The 17,302-nt window shown below is 41.5% G+C and overlaps 2 protein-coding genes across 4 annotated transcripts in view; both read left to right on the forward strand.

Annotated features, from left to right (window-relative positions):
- smchd1 (structural maintenance of chromosomes flexible hinge domain containing 1) overlaps positions 1 to 5,190 on the forward strand; it is a 20,638-nt gene extending 15,448 nt beyond the window's left edge. For both annotated transcript variants that reach the window (XM_080489355.1, XM_080489356.1), the window contains exons 35-47: positions 236 to 323; positions 432 to 563; positions 678 to 833; positions 923 to 1,043; positions 1,804 to 1,923; positions 2,168 to 2,253; positions 2,361 to 2,483; positions 2,563 to 2,744; positions 3,419 to 3,528; positions 3,984 to 4,054; positions 4,455 to 4,623; positions 4,710 to 4,862; positions 4,936 to 5,190. In XM_080489355.1, the coding sequence (XP_080345481.1) occupies positions 236 to 323; positions 432 to 563; positions 678 to 833; positions 923 to 1,043; positions 1,804 to 1,923; positions 2,168 to 2,253; positions 2,361 to 2,483; positions 2,563 to 2,744; positions 3,419 to 3,528; positions 3,984 to 4,054; positions 4,455 to 4,623; positions 4,710 to 4,862; positions 4,936 to 5,021 (1,597 nt within the window). In that variant the 3' untranslated portion in view covers positions 5,022 to 5,190. The remainder of the gene's footprint in view (positions 1 to 235; positions 324 to 431; positions 564 to 677; positions 834 to 922; positions 1,044 to 1,803; positions 1,924 to 2,167; positions 2,254 to 2,360; positions 2,484 to 2,562; positions 2,745 to 3,418; positions 3,529 to 3,983; positions 4,055 to 4,454; positions 4,624 to 4,709; positions 4,863 to 4,935) is intronic.
- A 276-nt stretch (positions 5,191 to 5,466) lies between these two features.
- emilin2b (elastin microfibril interfacer 2b) lies at positions 5,467 to 17,186 on the forward strand. Of its 2 annotated transcripts, XM_080489437.1 has the most exons (9): positions 5,467 to 5,758; positions 5,949 to 6,074; positions 7,152 to 7,333; positions 7,438 to 9,216; positions 15,253 to 15,462; positions 15,555 to 15,608; positions 15,689 to 15,739; positions 15,812 to 15,928; positions 16,406 to 17,186. In XM_080489437.1, exons 1-9 carry the CDS (start codon positions 5,634 to 5,636, stop codon positions 16,735 to 16,737), a joined length of 2,976 nt encoding a protein of 991 aa, XP_080345563.1. In that variant the 5' UTR covers positions 5,467 to 5,633; the 3' UTR covers positions 16,738 to 17,186. The 2 variants fall into 2 exon arrangements, with proteins under 2 accessions (XP_080345563.1, XP_080345562.1); XM_080489436.1 differs by having other exon boundaries at positions 15,689 to 15,928; positions 16,406 to 16,977.
- The last annotated feature ends 116 nt before the right edge of the window (positions 17,187 to 17,302 follow it).

The raw sequence follows: 17,302 nt of genomic DNA on the forward strand, positions 1-17,302 counted from the left end.
ACCTATATGGTGCTCAGCTCCATCTGACTGAAACAATCTCCCCCTCAACGTTAGAGCCTCTTCATCATTCATTATGTTTAAGTCGCTTCTGGCTTTTTGATTCAATTCAGTTTAATCTATACAGCAATATTAACGGAACGATCCTATGCCAGTTATACATAGAAAAACCCAGGGTAATTGATTTTTACTATTTCACTCAATTTAAATAATGTAATGTGTCTGTTCCTCGTTGCAGAGACAAAGAAATCCCAACGCTTCTCGGAGGATATATCATACAGTTTTCTCTGCACATCAACAACAATGAACTCCTGTTCGGTGATCAGGTTGGTTTGATAGCGTTAAAGCTCCACCAGACCCCCGAAAGTTACCGGTTGTAATCGTAGCTGATTGGTGGAGGGGACACACCTTCACCACTGTTTCGCTGTTTGTAGATTCCTGTACATGTAGTGAGTGACAAGCCAGTCAAACTGGGACCGAGATCTCCACCGCCAAACCCAGTTGTTTCTTACAGTGAGAACATTGCTCACCGAAAGCTGGTGGAGAACATGACGCTGATGATAATGGTGAGAGTACATACTGATAAGATTTTTTTGGGAAGTTTTTCTTTAAAAGCCATTTTATAAAGTTTAAGTTTTCTCTGAAATTCAAGTGAACTGAGTTGATTTCATTGATTCCAGGATTCTCATGGAAACCCAGCCGGACAAAACCTGAATGGAAAGGTGGTGGTTTCCATCATATGTGCACATGCAGAAAGAAAGCAAGACCTCCCTCTGTTTGAAGGGAGGATCAACACCATCCAGTTTGATTTGGACCAGGGAAAGGTGCACATCCCTGTGAGTTCCAATCTCTCATGGGGCACGTTTTATTTTAATCTTTAACCAATACATACATATATGATCATTTCATGCTTAATCTTCTCTAGAGACTGGCTATTATGAAGAAAAGTCCCGGAGAGAACGGCAGCTCGTACATCCTCGTATTCAAACCTGAAGTGGTTTCTACTTTGCTGGCGCCTTATAAGCTGTCCTTCCAATTCTTCAGTGGTATGCTACAGTAACCCGTTCATTTGGCATCAAATTGGTTCATCAATTAAATAAACATCTGAGGACAAACAGTGACAGTTAATACATAGGTTATTACAGTTATTACATCAATAGAAGTACATTGATGAAGAAGTCAACATTAGTATTGTCACAAATAGGTTTTATTGTGAACCATTTTCAAATGATATTACTGTCGCATATATTTGTTTTTTGTTGTATCTTTACCACTATTCTACAAGCTACATTTACCACCCCATGGCCGCATCTGTCTAAAACAGTGTGAGATATATTATGTAATATATATATATTATGCCTCAAAGGCATAAAAACTAATTTGACGTTCATTTGGCCACAAAAAAAGAATCATAACATGAAAATGTCCTCATCAAAATCAGTGCAATCTAAAATCGTGTCTGCTGTGTGTGTTTGAGATATCCCTGGTAAAAAAAATCAGTCGCTGAGGTTGTTGAGGTGAGTTATGATACAGGAAAGTCACACTAATCGGGATGAGTACCTCACCAGAGTGGAGGCGAGTCATCTGCCTGGCATTATGCTAAAATAAGAAACTCACTGTGAGATGTTCCTGGTTATAATACACTATATGCAATCATTTGAATTTTACAGCTCAACTCTGTAAAGCATCAAAAGTAAAATTATCTATGATTTTCGAGGGTTGAAGCTGAGATTTCAAAAATTTTAAAAATCTGAGCAAAAAATAAATAAAATTCTGCGTCAACTGAGGTTTTGTTTTTCAATTCAGATGCAGAGAAGCAACGGATGGTGTTGGAACTGACCAAGAAAAAGGCTGAACTCACCACTGCTCTTACTATGTATAATGACCTTTTCTCCTCTTTTAGTGAACTCCTCAACTTGCTTACAAGTAAGATTTGTTTCCTAATTAAATGCTATGATGTGGCATGTACATGTCAGTGTTTCCAGGAAAATGACAATGTCGCACAACTTCTGCTGAATTCCAGTACAACTCTTACCAAAGGCAGTAATTGGATAAGAAACCCTTAATTGTGCTTCAGTCAAATTCCACAAAATCCAGTGTGCAATGTTTCACTTTTGTAATATGAGTACTAAAATGATTGTTTTAAAATGGGATTTTTCTCAATCATCAGTTCAGAGAGATGATGCAAGTCAGAAAGAGGCTAAAGTCCGAGATGAGCTGACAAGGAAGAACGTAACAATTCCTCAGCCTGTGTCTGTAAGATATTATTTTATATGTAGTTTACCTTTGCATTTACAATCTAAGTTATATGTGCAGTATGTTTCTAGAAGTGATATTTGTGAATTTAACTTTGTTTTTTATAGATTTCGATCGTTGACACTCTGATCAAGAAGAAGACTGACGAAGCTGAGGTCATTAAAAGAATGCAAAGAAGGACTTGCAACATCCCCGACCATTTCAGAGGGCAGCAGGACGTTTTGGGAAAGGTAAATTTCAAAATCACCCCAGAACTGTAAAGGCAGGAGCTCTTTCTATTTTTATCGATCCTTTGTCTTCTGAATGCAGGTAGGCCATTTGGCCCAGCTACAGGACGACGACGCTGCCAGGGTCATCTCCTGGACCCTCGGCGGCAATTTGGACTGTGTCGTCACCAGAACTACAGAAGCTGCACAGACGATCTACAGAGATACACGGGGCCACCAGCAGGTCTTGCCGCTTGACAGCATACACGTGTCACAAGCAAACAGGTACGACACCGAGGATCTGTTTTCAAAACACCAAAATTCCATTTTTTTTTGTGAGAATTTCGGGACGTTTCAATCTCTGCAGCTGGAAGGATTTATTTTTTTTGTTATTCAAACCTCACATGTGGGTGTATATTACTTTCCTGGTGTGTGTGTTTGTCCATCTATTATAGTCTTTCATTTATAAGCCCTCTCCCAGCCAAACCTTTACAGAAACAGTAATTTAAATACCTTTTGGCAGCTGCTTGTGTGACACTCTGGGCTCTTAAAAAGAAAACATGAACACTTTTAACACTTGTGTAGAAGTGCAGAAATTGAACATCCTTCATTATGACAAACCATTTCATATACACATTGTCTTTCATTTTAGCCTGCTTCACGAATGATGACCATCTATGTATGCTGCTTCTTTCGCCTCTGTATCGTTTGTGTGCTGATTACCTTGGCGTAAAGCAGGTCATTTCAACTCTCACCCCAGGAATCTGTCACATTGTTAGAAGCCGTTTTGAACGGCTTCAAATGTTGAAAGGAAAAAGGAGAGAGAAATTCTCAATATGATGACTCGTCACACAAATGTGTCTGTGTGTTTAATGCAAAGTTGAGAAGTGAGCATGCATGGTTTGATTTTTGCTACCTCAGGAGCGAAGTCTCAGATAATGGATCTGAATTGTTTGCAGACCGCCGCCACACATACAAAGAGGCCGAGCGCTCTTTGATCCCCCCGGGAACCCGGTGCTCGCCAGAGAGCTGCTGATTTACCCCCAACATGAGGAGAGCTGTAAAATCGGTGAGCTGCCTCTAAAAAGATTTTGTCTCCTTCTCCATGGAATGTTGCTTAGCTTTTATTCTGTTATTGCAGAATTATACTAGGTCCTCGTTTCCAAGGTTTTGTTTGGGGGGAAGGGGGCTTGACACCCCCACCTCTCCTGAAGAGTTTCAGTAAGTGTTTCCACCTGGGACACAACCTGAGATGATGAAGAGGGTCTCCTCACTTGAAAAACTGTCTCAGAAGCTGTTCATTTTAATAATGTATGAATTGATAGTTTTTTTTTCCATGGAGCTAAAGTTTGTTGCAAATATTCAGATCTTTGATTGACTGTTACATGCCGTGTATGTCAAACTGATCAATGTGTATGGTGCAGTAAATGGATGTCATAGTAAGATAGTACTAAATAAAAAAAAAGTGAAGGTTTGTTTTTGTTCCAACCATCTTAAAGTTCCCAACTTATGTTTCTCTTGTAGTGTTTCAAAACCTCCTTGGAGATACGATCCTGATCAATGACCTTGACTCCGCAAACCAATACAGAAGAAAGGTAAATGATGCTCAGAAGCAGCCAGGGCTGCTCCATGTCAATGTTCACAATAAACACATTGCAAAAGGCTTACTGAACTGCATCAAATCATGCTTCCTTGTATTTTGCATTCACTCTACAAAAGTTGCCAATCAGATGGAGCCCTACTGCCCTAGGCTGTGTTAACAAGGGATCCTTTCACTTAAGTAGTACATCATGCAATCGTGAAGTCAGAAGAACAAAACAATGCTTCACTTCTGAAATGCTTCTAGTTGGGACTGTAGAAAGGGACCTGGGTAAAAGTGCTTCTAAAGACAAAAAAACGTATACGTGTTTGTTTATTTAATGTTTAACTGTGTTGTACAGCCCTTGTTGCAGCACAGTAAAACTTACTGCCCTCTAAATGAGCTGTTGCTTCCAGGTAGTGCAGAATAAGATCCCATGTCCCACCATCCTGACCAGGCAGGGGGAAAGGGTCAGTGCTAAGGGCATCTTTGGAGGTGCACAGAATAAAGCCCCACCGAAAAACAGACTAAAACTGTTGGCAGCCCCACTTCCAGAGAATTACCACACTCTTATAGAGCAAAAAGGTATGTGGTCGATTTTCACAGCTTTTCCTCCGAGTGTGCAGGTATTTTAGGTCTTGCTTTAATGTCTGCTTTGCTTTGTTGGACAGAGCTGCTCACTCAGTATCACTCAGTTTTGCAGCAGAAGGAAAAAGCAGAAGAGGAGCGACAAAAGCAGTTGCATGTCGGAAAAGGAATTGAAAGGCAAAAACAAGTGATGGAGGAGAAAAAAAAGCAGCTGGAAGAAGTTGACAGTCAACTTGGTATGTCCGTTGACCACGCTAAGCTTTTTGCTTTGTTTCAGTATTTTCTTTCATTCATTTTCCTTTCTTCTAGCATCCCTCCAAGCAAAACCAGCGAGACGAAGTCTCCAGCATGCCCCTGGCTCATCAGGCATCGCGGCAAAAAGAGCGAGGATGTAATCGGGTCCACCTTTTTAAATTTTGAGTTGTTGAGTGTAATCTCATGAACTTTTGTATTACTTACTATTTTGGGACCAAAACTGCATATTGATCTTTTTCTTCCATATTGTCCATCACTGAAAGACATGTAAAACACAAAATGAAATAAAACACTTTGCTGTGGATCTCTTTTTGGCTTTGTCATTATACCTACCCAGGTATGAAACTTGAGAAATATCTTATGATGTATATGGAGACGCACAGCTGGTGGGAGCAGTTTTACGCATGAAAAAAGAAAAATGACGTACCCTCTGATGCAAAGACAATCATCACTCAAATTTAGCTGGATAGAAGTAATGACATAATTTATTTGCTGAAATAGAACAGATTTCAGACGCTCACGTGTGTGTATGTGAAAGAGAGAGAGAGAGGGAGAGGGAGAGGGAGAGGGAGAGGGAGAGGGCGCGCATCTGGAGCGGTTCCCAAAACGTCACATCCAAGGACGCTGCACGGAGCTTGTTTAGATCGGCGCTCCAGACAAAAGGAGCAACCCGAGGAGCTCTGACTGTTCTGCACACCACACACACCCTCATCAGGATTACATTCTCTCAAAGGATTTAAACAACATTCACCATGATGAGCGGACTACCACTTCTTCTCTTATTCACAACTTTCCCTCTGACCATCGGGTCGCCATATCATTACAACATATTTCAGGGAAACGCATATTCTGGCGGAGACACAAGACAAAGAAACAAGTAAGTCAATTGGAACTTAGTGATTTATTCGTTGATGTGGGATTTTGAAAGCTGACAAACAACCGTTTAGTTTTCTCCTTTTTTTTTTTTTTTTTTTTTTGCTTCTGTGCGTAATTGTAAACATTCAGCCGCACATGCAGTAATCGCGCACCCAGAACCTTAGAGGCAATTAACAATTACATTTCTGCAGAAACTGGTGCGCCTATGTTGTGCACAAGAACGTGAGCTGTGCTGTGGTGGGAGGCACGGAGAGTTACCCCCAACCGGAGCTTTTGCCGTGTCCACCGGAGATGCCGAACTGTGCGCAACAAGTCATGTAAGTTCAAGACGCCTTTAGGAATACTTATCCTTTTGTAATATTAATACAGCAATAGAGTCATTGTCATAGAATCAGTATTAACCAGTCACTTCAGTCCTAAAAACTTGCACTCAATCCCAACTGTGGTTAAGTTGTTTAAATAATCAACTACAACTTCTGAAGCGCTTTTAGTCGCATTGTTGGTGGCAGGAACTCTGAATTTACAGGTATGTAATATATCTGTTAAAGCATACCTATCAGACAGAGTTTAAAGACATTACACTATCGTGATTTAATTGGTAAAGAAAATTTAAAGAAATCGTGTCTAAAAGTGCAAATACAAAGATCTGCTTCTTATTTCAAATTGTGAGAGTTCATATGTATTTAAAAGTAGCAAAACGGTTCATAAGATGTCGAATGTAGTTGGAATGACTTCAATTACACTCCTAAAAAAGAACAAGTACACGATTACAGTAAAGTCATACTCTCTCTCCTGCTCATTACTAACAACGCATTGCATTAATTATATTCTTGACATGTATATTGTTATAACTGTACAACTGATTAAATATAATATTCAAAGTTAAAGAATTAACAAAGGGATTAAAAAAACTTCTTCATAAGTTCTAATCAAATTGTGATTGATATCTGGCTGACTCTGAAGAACATGGCTGAAAATGACTCCTCAATTGCTGAAAGGGATCAGCATCAACTGGCAGGACTGAGACTTTCCTTTTGTGTTGCCTTAGTGCTCACTGAGCAACAAATAGACTCCTGACATGTCATGAATCATTGGCTGGCAGAAACCAACAAGCTGACAGTCCTCGTGATTGGAAGGCGTGGAACGTATTAGACCACTTCCTGCCAAGTGCTCCATAAATTAATTTCAAATGCAACCAATGTTTATTTAGATTTGGTTGTCAGCAAACAAATTTCATTGCAGTTGTACATTTACATCATACTGCTGGGAGAGATAACTGTGTAAAACCCTTCTTGATATGTAGAAAATGTCAATATTTTTTCTCAGGTATTTGGTATAAATATCCAATATAAAATTATTGAATGGAGTTGTATGTTTGATCTGTGTGCTCATAGATACAGAACACACTTCAGGCCCACGTACAAGATTGGCTACAAGACTGTAACAGAGCTGGAGTGGAGGTGCTGCCCAGGCTATCAGGGCAATGACTGCAGGGAGGTGAAAGACATTAGGCTTCATCAAGTGGATCGTTTTCCTCATGCTCCTTCGACCTCGAGACATTTTCCCATTCCACAAGGTAAAAGATGATAAAACAAAAAATGTATGAAGATGAAGATGCCAAATTCAATCAATCAAGTGAAATTATGTCAATTAAAGGTTCCCTTTCTTTGTAATTTCAAGGTTCAAACCAGCAGATACAAGGTCATAGAAACCATCCAGTGGGAGGAGAGGGACAGTTCAGAGGTCACGCAGGTCACAGACCTCTAGAGGGTCTCGGAGGATCTCAACACCTGGAGGAGGAGGTGCAGCGGCTGTCCCAGATGGTTCTCGACATGCAGGCACGCATGACAGACATGTCATCCAATCTGAGGCTGGACTTCCAGGAGGACGCCAGTAAAATGCTGATCTCGCTACTGAATGACCACAAACAGCCAGCCAGCGCTGAGGCTGCAGAGGCTCAAACCGTCCAGGTGCAGAGTTTCTCATTGGACCACGGGACAGCTTCAGTGGATGAGGTCATGAACAAAATCAATCAGGTCACATATGACTTGGAGTCTAAAGCCAATACACTGGATGACCTGCTGGAGCGCGTCAACCACCACGACGAAAGAATCCGCCTGTTAATGGAAGCAGCTCAGACTCCGCTCTCTTCACACCCGCCAGCGACTCCAACAGGTGACGCAGACCTGCGCGCCTACCTGGATGACAAAGTCCGCGCTCTGAGAGAGGAGTTAATGGAGGGTATTGAGATCAAAATGGCAGATTTAAAGAATTCTTGTGATTATAAAATCTTGTCAGTTCAGGAACAGTGTGAAGGTCAGGAAGACAACTACCTCAGTTTGGCTGAGCTCATGGACACGAAGGAAACTGACCTCCGAAAGGAGATCCAGGACCTTGAGACAAAACTAACTAAAATGCCAAAAGAGGACACCAACGTAATCGACTCCATTCTGGCTCGTGTGGAACGCATTGAAATTTGTCACAACTCTTCTGAAAAGACATTGGTGGCACAGTGTCTTTCAATAGAGGAGAAGCTGCGGAAAGAAAGAGCAGAGGCCGTCAAAGACCTGAGGAAATATCTGGAAGACAGCCTGAGCTCCACAGAGGACAGGCTCTCAACCTTGTGGATAGACACAAGCTCCAACACTCCATCCGAAGGTTATCCAGAGAGATCGGATGCTCTACGGAATGACATGGACTCTCTGAAAGGCTCTGTTCAAACTCAGGAGGAAAGACTGAATGCATTGGACTATTTGTGCCTAAAAGACTGCAAAGCAAATTTGACTGTTGTCGAAAAGCTTGATCAAGACTTCCATACCTGTCGAACAAAGGTAGAGGCAGTGGAGGCTACCTTAAAAGCCCACATAAGTAACACTAGACCAATAGATGGGAAACCCAATATCAGTGGCAGTACTGACAATGTACATGATGAGTTAAGCGACCTCAAAGCTCGTGTGGATGAACTAGAGGACTCTCTATCAAATGTCGTCCGCCAGCAGTCTCGGATACTGATGAGTCTTAACTCAACATCGGGAGAAGTTAAAAGAGACACCGACGGGGAGGTGAAAGACCTTCTGGAGCTCTACAGAACCCAACATGAGGACCTGAGACATCAGCTGAACCAGCTGGGCAGGGAGGTGAAAGCCAACGTTGATCACTCCAAAGAGAAAACACAGGGTGACAGGGAAGACATTTCCAACATGGACCGCCGCGTCACCAGCGCGGAGACTCTGTGCAGCAAGTTGGATCCGATCTCCAGTAGCCTCCAGAGGATCAAAGAGGGGCTGAATAAGCATGTCACTGCATTGTGGACCTGTGTGAACCACCTGAACGGCACAGTTAGATCGCACGCCCAGGATATTGGCGGACTGACGGGAACTTCTCAAACCCTCCAGAACACCGTTTCAAATCTAACCAGAGACCTTGCGGCACTGATGAACAACTCTCCTGGTAATGAAGGTAAGGACTCTTAGTTGCTATCCAAACAAAAACTACATTTTCATTACTCTCCAAAAAAAGGGCAGAAGGACACACATCCTTATCATCCATAGTACAGTTACTATATACTATATAAGTTCTTTAAGGTCTATTCGCTGCTCCTAGAGCCGATCAGTTAAAATCAATCTATTCACCTTTGAAATCACTTTGTGCAACTTGAGGGTCACAGGCATGGACAGATTGCCTGTTCATCTCCGGGCCATCATAGAGAGACAGACAACTCTCATACACAGTTTGTGTCAATTCAATAAAGTCTTTTGTACCTTGAATAATCCCAAATGAATGTGCTGATGTCTGGCCCACCAAATGAAATATTTATCAAATATAGGTTAGAGATGGAGAATGATATGCTGCTTCATTTTGCTCCGTGGTTCACTTTCAGTGATATTACTATCACACTCTTCCCCTGAGTTAGTTCCTTCTCCCCTCAAAAAACACCAAAAAAAAATGCACACACAACAGATTCACAAATAGTAATTTTGTTGTGTTTCTGTTGAGTGCTGGGAAGCAATGATGCAATATCTGAAAACTTCAGTTCATCACTTCTGCATTTTGTTTCCGCCCATAACTGTTCACACCATTCAATTTCTTTCCCCATATATGAAAATGAACCCTGCAAAAAAAAAAAAAAACATGCATATTTTCCAGTTATTACACTCAGAGGGCTTGCTCCTACATCCTTACTTGGTCTGGTACCATACCTGCGCTCTAATTTTAGCTTTGCCATCACCCTGTAAAGCTTACTATTTATAGTTACATCATCTTGATCTAATTCAATTTGTTTCATTTTTCCCCCCCCCCATCAAGTTAGATTTATTGCCCACCAAGGGCTCACCCCAACAAGCATGAAATAGTTGCAATATTTCCCAGCCCTTTAGATCATTGCCTGAGCTGGAGCACATTAGTTTATAACAGGGTGACTATGCTGTTTCTCAAGCTCCGATATTGGGAGTGTTTGAGAAACAGGAAGTTGGATTTTCATCTCAGTTTAACCAGGCAGGGTTGATTGAAGACACATGCTCGACTTTATAAAACCCCGCTCATGTTGAGCAATGTCTTGGAATCAACAAATATTTTTTCACAAGGTTTATTTGTGCATCCAAGTGTTCATTTTTGTGTGTTTGTCTTTAAACTACATACCTGTGTTTAACCTTAGTGTTGAATTTGAGTGTGAAATCTTTACATAATCGTAAGAACAACAGGAATTTTACCATCAATCATGTCAGTTTTTTATCATAACACTTGGCTTTATTGCCAAGAACAGTTTGAGTATAGATTATATATTAGTATATATTAGTGCATATGTTGAATCTCAGTAATGGCATCCAAGCTGGACTTCACCCATTCTCACAGTTGTAAATGTGAACTAGAAGCACGCCCAAGATGTTTACGAGCCGAGGCTCTTCCTCTGGAAGCCGCTAGTTTCAGTTATTGCTTTATGGGGCAGGTGATGTTGCTCCTAGTTTTGTCCACACATATCAAGACGGGTGAGCTGAAACAAAATGGTTCTTGTTTGAGACTAGTTTTGCCAAAGGGTTCACGAAAACTAAGACAGAGAGGCACTCCACCCTATTATATTTGCCTTAACATGGCATTTATTTAATCATTCTGTCATTGCAAAATCTTGCCAATGGGAGCACAGCTATTCATGATTTCCACTCAGAGTGTGTTTGGCTCCTTGTTTGTCTTTGCTGTGCGAGCACTGTTTATCAAGTGAAACTGGAAAATCCTGTGTGTAGGAGCCCATCACAGATAAATCTGAATCAGAGCTTATCAAGAGCCCACTCGCTGGGCCAACTTCTAATTCCAGAGCTACTGTTTTAGCCTTTAAATGACTTAATTTCCTTGAAGCTTCATCAGTGCTGTTATGAGTTACGCTCACTCACTTTCCCTGAGTCCCATCTGCAGTTTTTTTACTTCCATGACTGAATTCTTGTTCCGCTGAGATAAACACTGCAAACACTCAAAGCTGCACTGAGGTCCCAAAGGCCCTTCGTCAATATATTCACCATGATGTCATAGCAGTTGCTGACCTTCTTAAAGAAGAGGGCCGGGGAAAGGACCAGAGGAGCTATAACGGGTGCTTACCGCACAAACAAAGTCTTTTTTGTATAAATGTATTTAGGGGGGGAAAAAATGATCTCATAGCTGGATTAAAAAGGGCTGCGTGGGGGTCAACTTGTTAGTTTGGTCTCAGTTTTAATTGATCACATCTGGTAAAGAGTATGAGATTCAGTGGCAGAAGAGGTTACATTCCCTCTGTTAAAACAATAATATTAAAAGTGGGGGAAAAAAGACACTTTTAATAACTGTTTTATATTTTCCTTTTTTAGTTTAGCTATTTTTTGCATTAATTTGGCCTGTTTATTCATTCCTGAAGTTCATATTTTTTTAATCCCTATTGTGATGCAACAAGTGTAAATCTAAAACAAAGTAAAGCTCAAACAATTTCATAGCTCAATACACCCTCGCTCTTTTTCAAAAATTAAAAGTACACATCTAAAATACCCTATCATAGTACAAGATGAGAATTTCTTTTATTTATTTTTTTTTAACTTCATAGTTCTGTTTAGTTTAATCTTAAAGTGTTTTCTACCAGCTTTCACCAATTGACCGACTTCTCAAATAATTGAAGATACCCAAAGGAGCTTTGGACCACCAGTAGCACTGCTGAGCAATGTTTATCTAAGAGGGCCTCTCCAAACAAGGACAATCTGTATCAATACAACTTTTTTGACCTTTTTTGTTTTATTTTTACTATGCTCCATATAAACTTGAAAAGACAACGATAAAGACAGCAAGTGAATCGACGATGAGGTTTATTTTGGTGCGCACATAATCAGCCAATTGTCTTTTTAATCTACATGATTTATATGCAGCTCATTTGAGTCACGATGAGGATTAGCAGAGCTGTTGTCTGTCTTGTAGAGCCAGTTTACATTAATCTGTCTGTACATCATGTGTTCACATTTGATTTTATTATTGTATTGAAGCTTTGTAACATGTTTGCTGTTTGAGCTCCGGATAACGTGTGGAGTTCCTCAGTTTGTCAGTGTTTGTCTTTAACCCGTATGTGTTTCCTTAATCCCGTCATGTGCGTCAAAGCACATCACTCTCATTATGTTTGACATGGAGGCCTCATCTCACTTAAAACAACTCTGAAGAGCTCTGTTTTGGAAACCTTTTGAGATAAGGAGACATGCTATCCTGCCGCTGACAAGGCTCGCTGGTGAGGCTCGTGCACTAATGGCTTGTGAGAGATAATGCCGACACGCTCTGGTCTTTGGTCAAACATGATAACCCCCGTGGACAACAAACAAGATGAGACCTGACGGAAAGCCTTCAGCATTCTTCTGCTCACTTATAGTCTGCTCTCTATTTATCTATTTTTAGGCGAGATTTATAGAATCCAATGTTCCTATGCACAGATTTCTTTGTTTTTGTGATTCATAAGGTGAACTTTCACTAAATCGTTGTGCAGTGATTAGTATGTGATATATAATGCAGAAAATTGGCCGTTTTTAGGACACACAGGTCCGTCACCTATTAGAGTTGCTGGGTGAGTGACTAACAACAAAGAGTATTTCCCATGCCTGCTTCATGGAAGAATGCAAATGTGTGGCCGACAGCGGATCCAGCTGCATTTGTTTACAGCTCACCTCTTTCATCGGGACAGACCCTCTCGTATGCCAACATACGTCCTGCGCGGCCTTCTTTCATCCCCATTGCACTATGTCTGAAATCGGTTTGGAATAATCACATCAAAGACGACACGATGGAGTACATACCTCGCTCTTTTTTCTTTTTGTATGAAGAGCGACACAGCTGAGAAAGGCAGAGCAGTAAAACCTGTGTGTAGTAGCAGACTTACCCCCTATGCTGTTTTACTACTACACAGCGGCCTCTCTGCACATGTTGCATTTAACAGGCTTCTAAACTAAGTGACCCTTTTCCCCTGGGTGAGGGGGGTTGGGGGGGGTTGGGGGGGGGGGGGGGGGGGGGGGGTGATTGAACATGTGGCCGTGCCTCAATATGCTGCTGGTATGCCTTTTATGTGCTGGTTTCCCTTTAGGAACGGTTAAGTTAGTGCCTGTTCTGTTGTTGCAGACCAGAAAATAACGGCCACAATGTCCTCTCAGCCCGAGGACAAGATTTGTTGATAGATTGCGGGTTGGGTCTCAGCTGTGGCTTTCAAGAATGCAGCAGTCTGGGAATCGCAACTCTGTGTGGGCAGATGGAGGAACAACCTGTGATCTTCTCCATTTACATCCATGAGAGCAGGTTTATGTAATTGCCCTCTGTTAGGCTGTTAATGAGATTCAACAGTCGCCATGCCATAAAGATGCATGTTTCTCATGAAAGTTCTTCACTTGATTTTGCAAAAAAAAAAAAAAAAGACACATTTTCAGTTAAAACTTTCCAGCACACTTTAATTTGGCCAAATGTGGAATGCAGATGGCCAAAAAGAATAAAAGAGCACCATCCATCCATCCATCCGGAAGTAATATAACAAACTGGTCAAAAATGTTGTTTTCACAAAAAACATAAATGCATTCTATGCATTCCATTCTATTCATTTCCAGATGCAGAGAATATTGTTTCATGTTGTTTGAGAGGAGTGACACTGCCGAGCGTGACCAATTTCCTTTTGCGCTTCTTTAAAAATGCTTTATACGTATATTAATCAGTCAAATTTTAGTCACTGAGCACTTTTCAAATAATTCAAGGATTGAAGGATTTTTATTGTCATACCATGACACATTACATGTCCTGGTACAAATTCTGTTCCTGAGGAAACATAGATAATAAACAATGAAATAGAACGAAATAGGAGTATAAGAAATATATAATACGTACAATGTACATTTATAATTAGAAAGTATACAGTGTGAAAAATTCAAAATAGAGCCTGATGTATCAAACCAATAGCGGGTAAATCCTTAATCTACATGTGAATCTTTCAGACTGTAACCAACATCCTGACTGATGATCAGCTAAGCAGGTGCATCATCCCCAATGTTGTGTATGCACCAATAACATTTTTAATCATTTGTAATTCACTTTTAATCTCTAGTGGTGCATCAGGTTAAGAGTTGACCTTGATTGTTGGTTGCCAGGTTTTGAATCCTGGTTGCAATGATTTGCTTTGGGAACCCTTGTAAACAGGAGCAGCCAAACAGACACTTTTATTTTCTAGGCAAGAAGCAGCAATTTGTTTTTTTTAAATTATTATTAAGAAGCGACTTCCAGCCGTCCATATTCTGTACTGCTTTGTGATTTAGTCGGACGTCTCTTCATTGAGATGTAAGAAGTGGAAAGTACAGATTCGTCTTGATAATTGTGCATCATAAATAAGTAAATTATAGATGCACAAATCATTAAAAACACATATAAAAATACTGCTGTTCACTGCTACCGAAAACACAATTTGCTGAAGAAGTAATGTGAGCTAAAATCACAAAGTTTGACAGAGCTCAGTCTCACTATATCATCAGGTGTGTGTGCACGCACATTTGCACAATAACAAATACCATTATTTGGATCAACGGTGGCATTCCGACATGTCAATCTGTCTATATGAAGACATAGAAACTGACAGAGTGGAATGCAGCTTTCTAATGGTCTGAGTTGCATAACCATGTCAAAACAAATGGAGTGAGATAGATTTAGTGAAGGAAAAAACAGTTTAATTACAGCCACCGCAGCACTGAAAAGGAGTTAAACATAGTGATCTCAAGCCTCATTTTTAAAATTCCAGTCACATCTTTACTCTCGGACGTGATGAGAATTAAGGCATTGGAAACCAAAAGTTTCGTAAAAACAACAAACACATTTGCATGAACATTTGCTTCCTATTTTTATAAACTGGAAAGATGTTCAGGGTAGTGAGAAGTTTTAGGATTTCTAAGCATCTGGTTTTATGACCTTTGAAGCGGCCCAGGCATTTGTCTCCCTCCGACATGAAGCCTCACGCTCATCACTCACCTCTTATCTCAGGTGTTCAGGTCGGAGCGGAGGATGTGAGACTTCCTCAGGGTCCGAGAACGAGCCTCACAGTGCCGCTTGGCCCCGTGGCTGCACCACTTCCAGAGCTGCCTGTGATGGAGGCCGGAGAGGCCGGCCCCCCCGGTAAGAGGATCACCTCCAAGTTGCCTCGAGGGACCGACGGGAGCACGATGCCGGTTAAAGGTTTCGCCGGCGCTCCCGGTGAGACACGTCTGCGTGCAACACGCACTCTTTCCTCCGTGTCATTTCCAGCGTGCTTTCAACATATTTAAATGTTTTATTTCACTTCATAGCTTCTCCACACAAATCCTCTGACCCCATGAAGGCCAGCATGCCTGTCATCTTGGGTAAATGTTGCTTCAGCTTTTCTGTGCCGTGTCCTCGGAGCTCTCTGATCCTAACAACACTATTTATAACTGATCAACAGATATGAACGTCCCCCAAAGGCCTCCACCACAGAAACCTGCCATGGCTTCAGGTACAGAGTTAAATCATTTGGGTGTCGCTTCTCTTTTAGCCCTCTTTGCTCATGTGGGATGTTTGTCTTCAGGGGAGAAGGTGTCGTTCTCAGCTGGCCTGACTCTCCCGCCGTTCGAAGGAGACGTGGGAATCATTCGATTCAACAAAGTGCTGATTAATGACGGAGAGCATTATGACCCCCACACAGGTAAATAGAATGGCAATCTCACAGGCCCGAGCCCTTCCTGGGATATACACGGGGACCGGGGGCTAAATGGCTCATTCGACATGTAAAGAGAGTCATTTTTGTCTGCTGAATAACCAGTTTCCCATTTTTAGATTTGTTAGGATGCAATGAGGAGTTCTCTTTTGGCATCACGTTTGTGGCATGTAGTCACTGTATGAGTCAGTCTTTTGGAACAACTCTGCAGTAACTAAGAACACATCAAGGACACATGCTTGAATTTTCTCTGGTGTCCTCTGGCGAGCCGCGGGTTGGCCACCCCTGGCTGGAAGATACTCTGATCATCATACTTTTTAACATGTTACCCATTTGTTTTATTGCTGTAGAATTGACAATCTTGTAACTATGGAAATGTTTTAGCCCAGACCAACAGCTTTGCTGATCTCTACCGAATTTATAAAAACATTAAATCAACACACAATTTCACTTTTTTTTTTCCAGGTATTTTCACGGCTCCCTCCGATGGTCGCTACCTGGTGATGGCCGTGCTCACAGCCCAGCGAGGGGAGACCGTCGAGGCGGTCCTGTCGGTGTCAAACCGCAGCATCCAGAGGCTGAACTCTGCAGGTTTCCTGTCTGGAGTCGCAGAGCCGCCCTCACTCGAGCAGTGCAGCTGCAGCACCTCCACCTCGCTGAGCCTGGTGGTCTCGCTGAGGCGAGGGGACCGGGCGGGACTCGTCATGACCGCCGGAAAGCTCGCCATCTCCGCCTCGCCCGAGATCCTGTCATCGTTCAGCATCGTGCTTCTTTACCCGAGCCCTTCCAAACGGTAGCTCCTTTACTTTTAGAGACACTCACTGAGTAAGTGGACTTTAATAGACATTACTGGTGATAAATTAAAGCTCCTTTGGTGTTATGTCATCAGAAAAAAATACAATAAGAGTAAAGCCATCATGAGCACTAATATATAGTTTCATTTCAATAATTTTTTTGGGTTATTACCCCTTCCTTTATTGCAAATATTTGCTTCAACACGTGCTTTCACTGTGACCTTTTTATTAAAACAGTCACCATATATCTTTCTTCAGCTCTTCATCAATACAATGCTTTACAAAATTACATGTTCTATGCATTGTATATGTACAGTAAAGCTATAGTTTTGACACTATAAAGTTCAAAGTATTCATCGAAACCGATTCTGAAAAAAAGCAATCCATTGTGCTTACATGAATACATCCTCAGGTAAAGTGGATCGCCACGGGGGAATCACAACAATTTGCGGAAAAGACCCGAAGCAGCAGGAAAAGGTTCACAAAACTGGGAAAATACTGTGTGTTCTGCTCACACAAAGTCTCACTTTCATAGAAAGGACGCGGTAAAGTGTGCCGGCTGCTGTTA

Source organism: Lipophrys pholis (genome assembly GCF_963383615.2).
Source record: "Lipophrys pholis genome assembly, chromosome: 20".
Taxonomy (NCBI): domain Eukaryota; kingdom Metazoa; phylum Chordata; class Actinopteri; order Blenniiformes; family Blenniidae; genus Lipophrys; species Lipophrys pholis.

Bases quoted from the DNA above. Each gene is read 5' to 3' on its own strand.
- emilin2b (XM_080489436.1), top strand. From the start codon at position 5,634: ATGATGAGCGGACTACCACTTCTTCTCTTATTCACAACTTTCCCTCTG. The intron at 15,463-15,554 runs GTGAGACACGTC...TTCACTTCATAG, and splicing joins AGGTTTCGCCGGCGCTCCCG to CTTCTCCACACAAATCCTCT. The intron at 15,609-15,688 runs GTAAATGTTGCT...ACTGATCAACAG, and splicing joins CAGCATGCCTGTCATCTTGG to ATATGAACGTCCCCCAAAGG.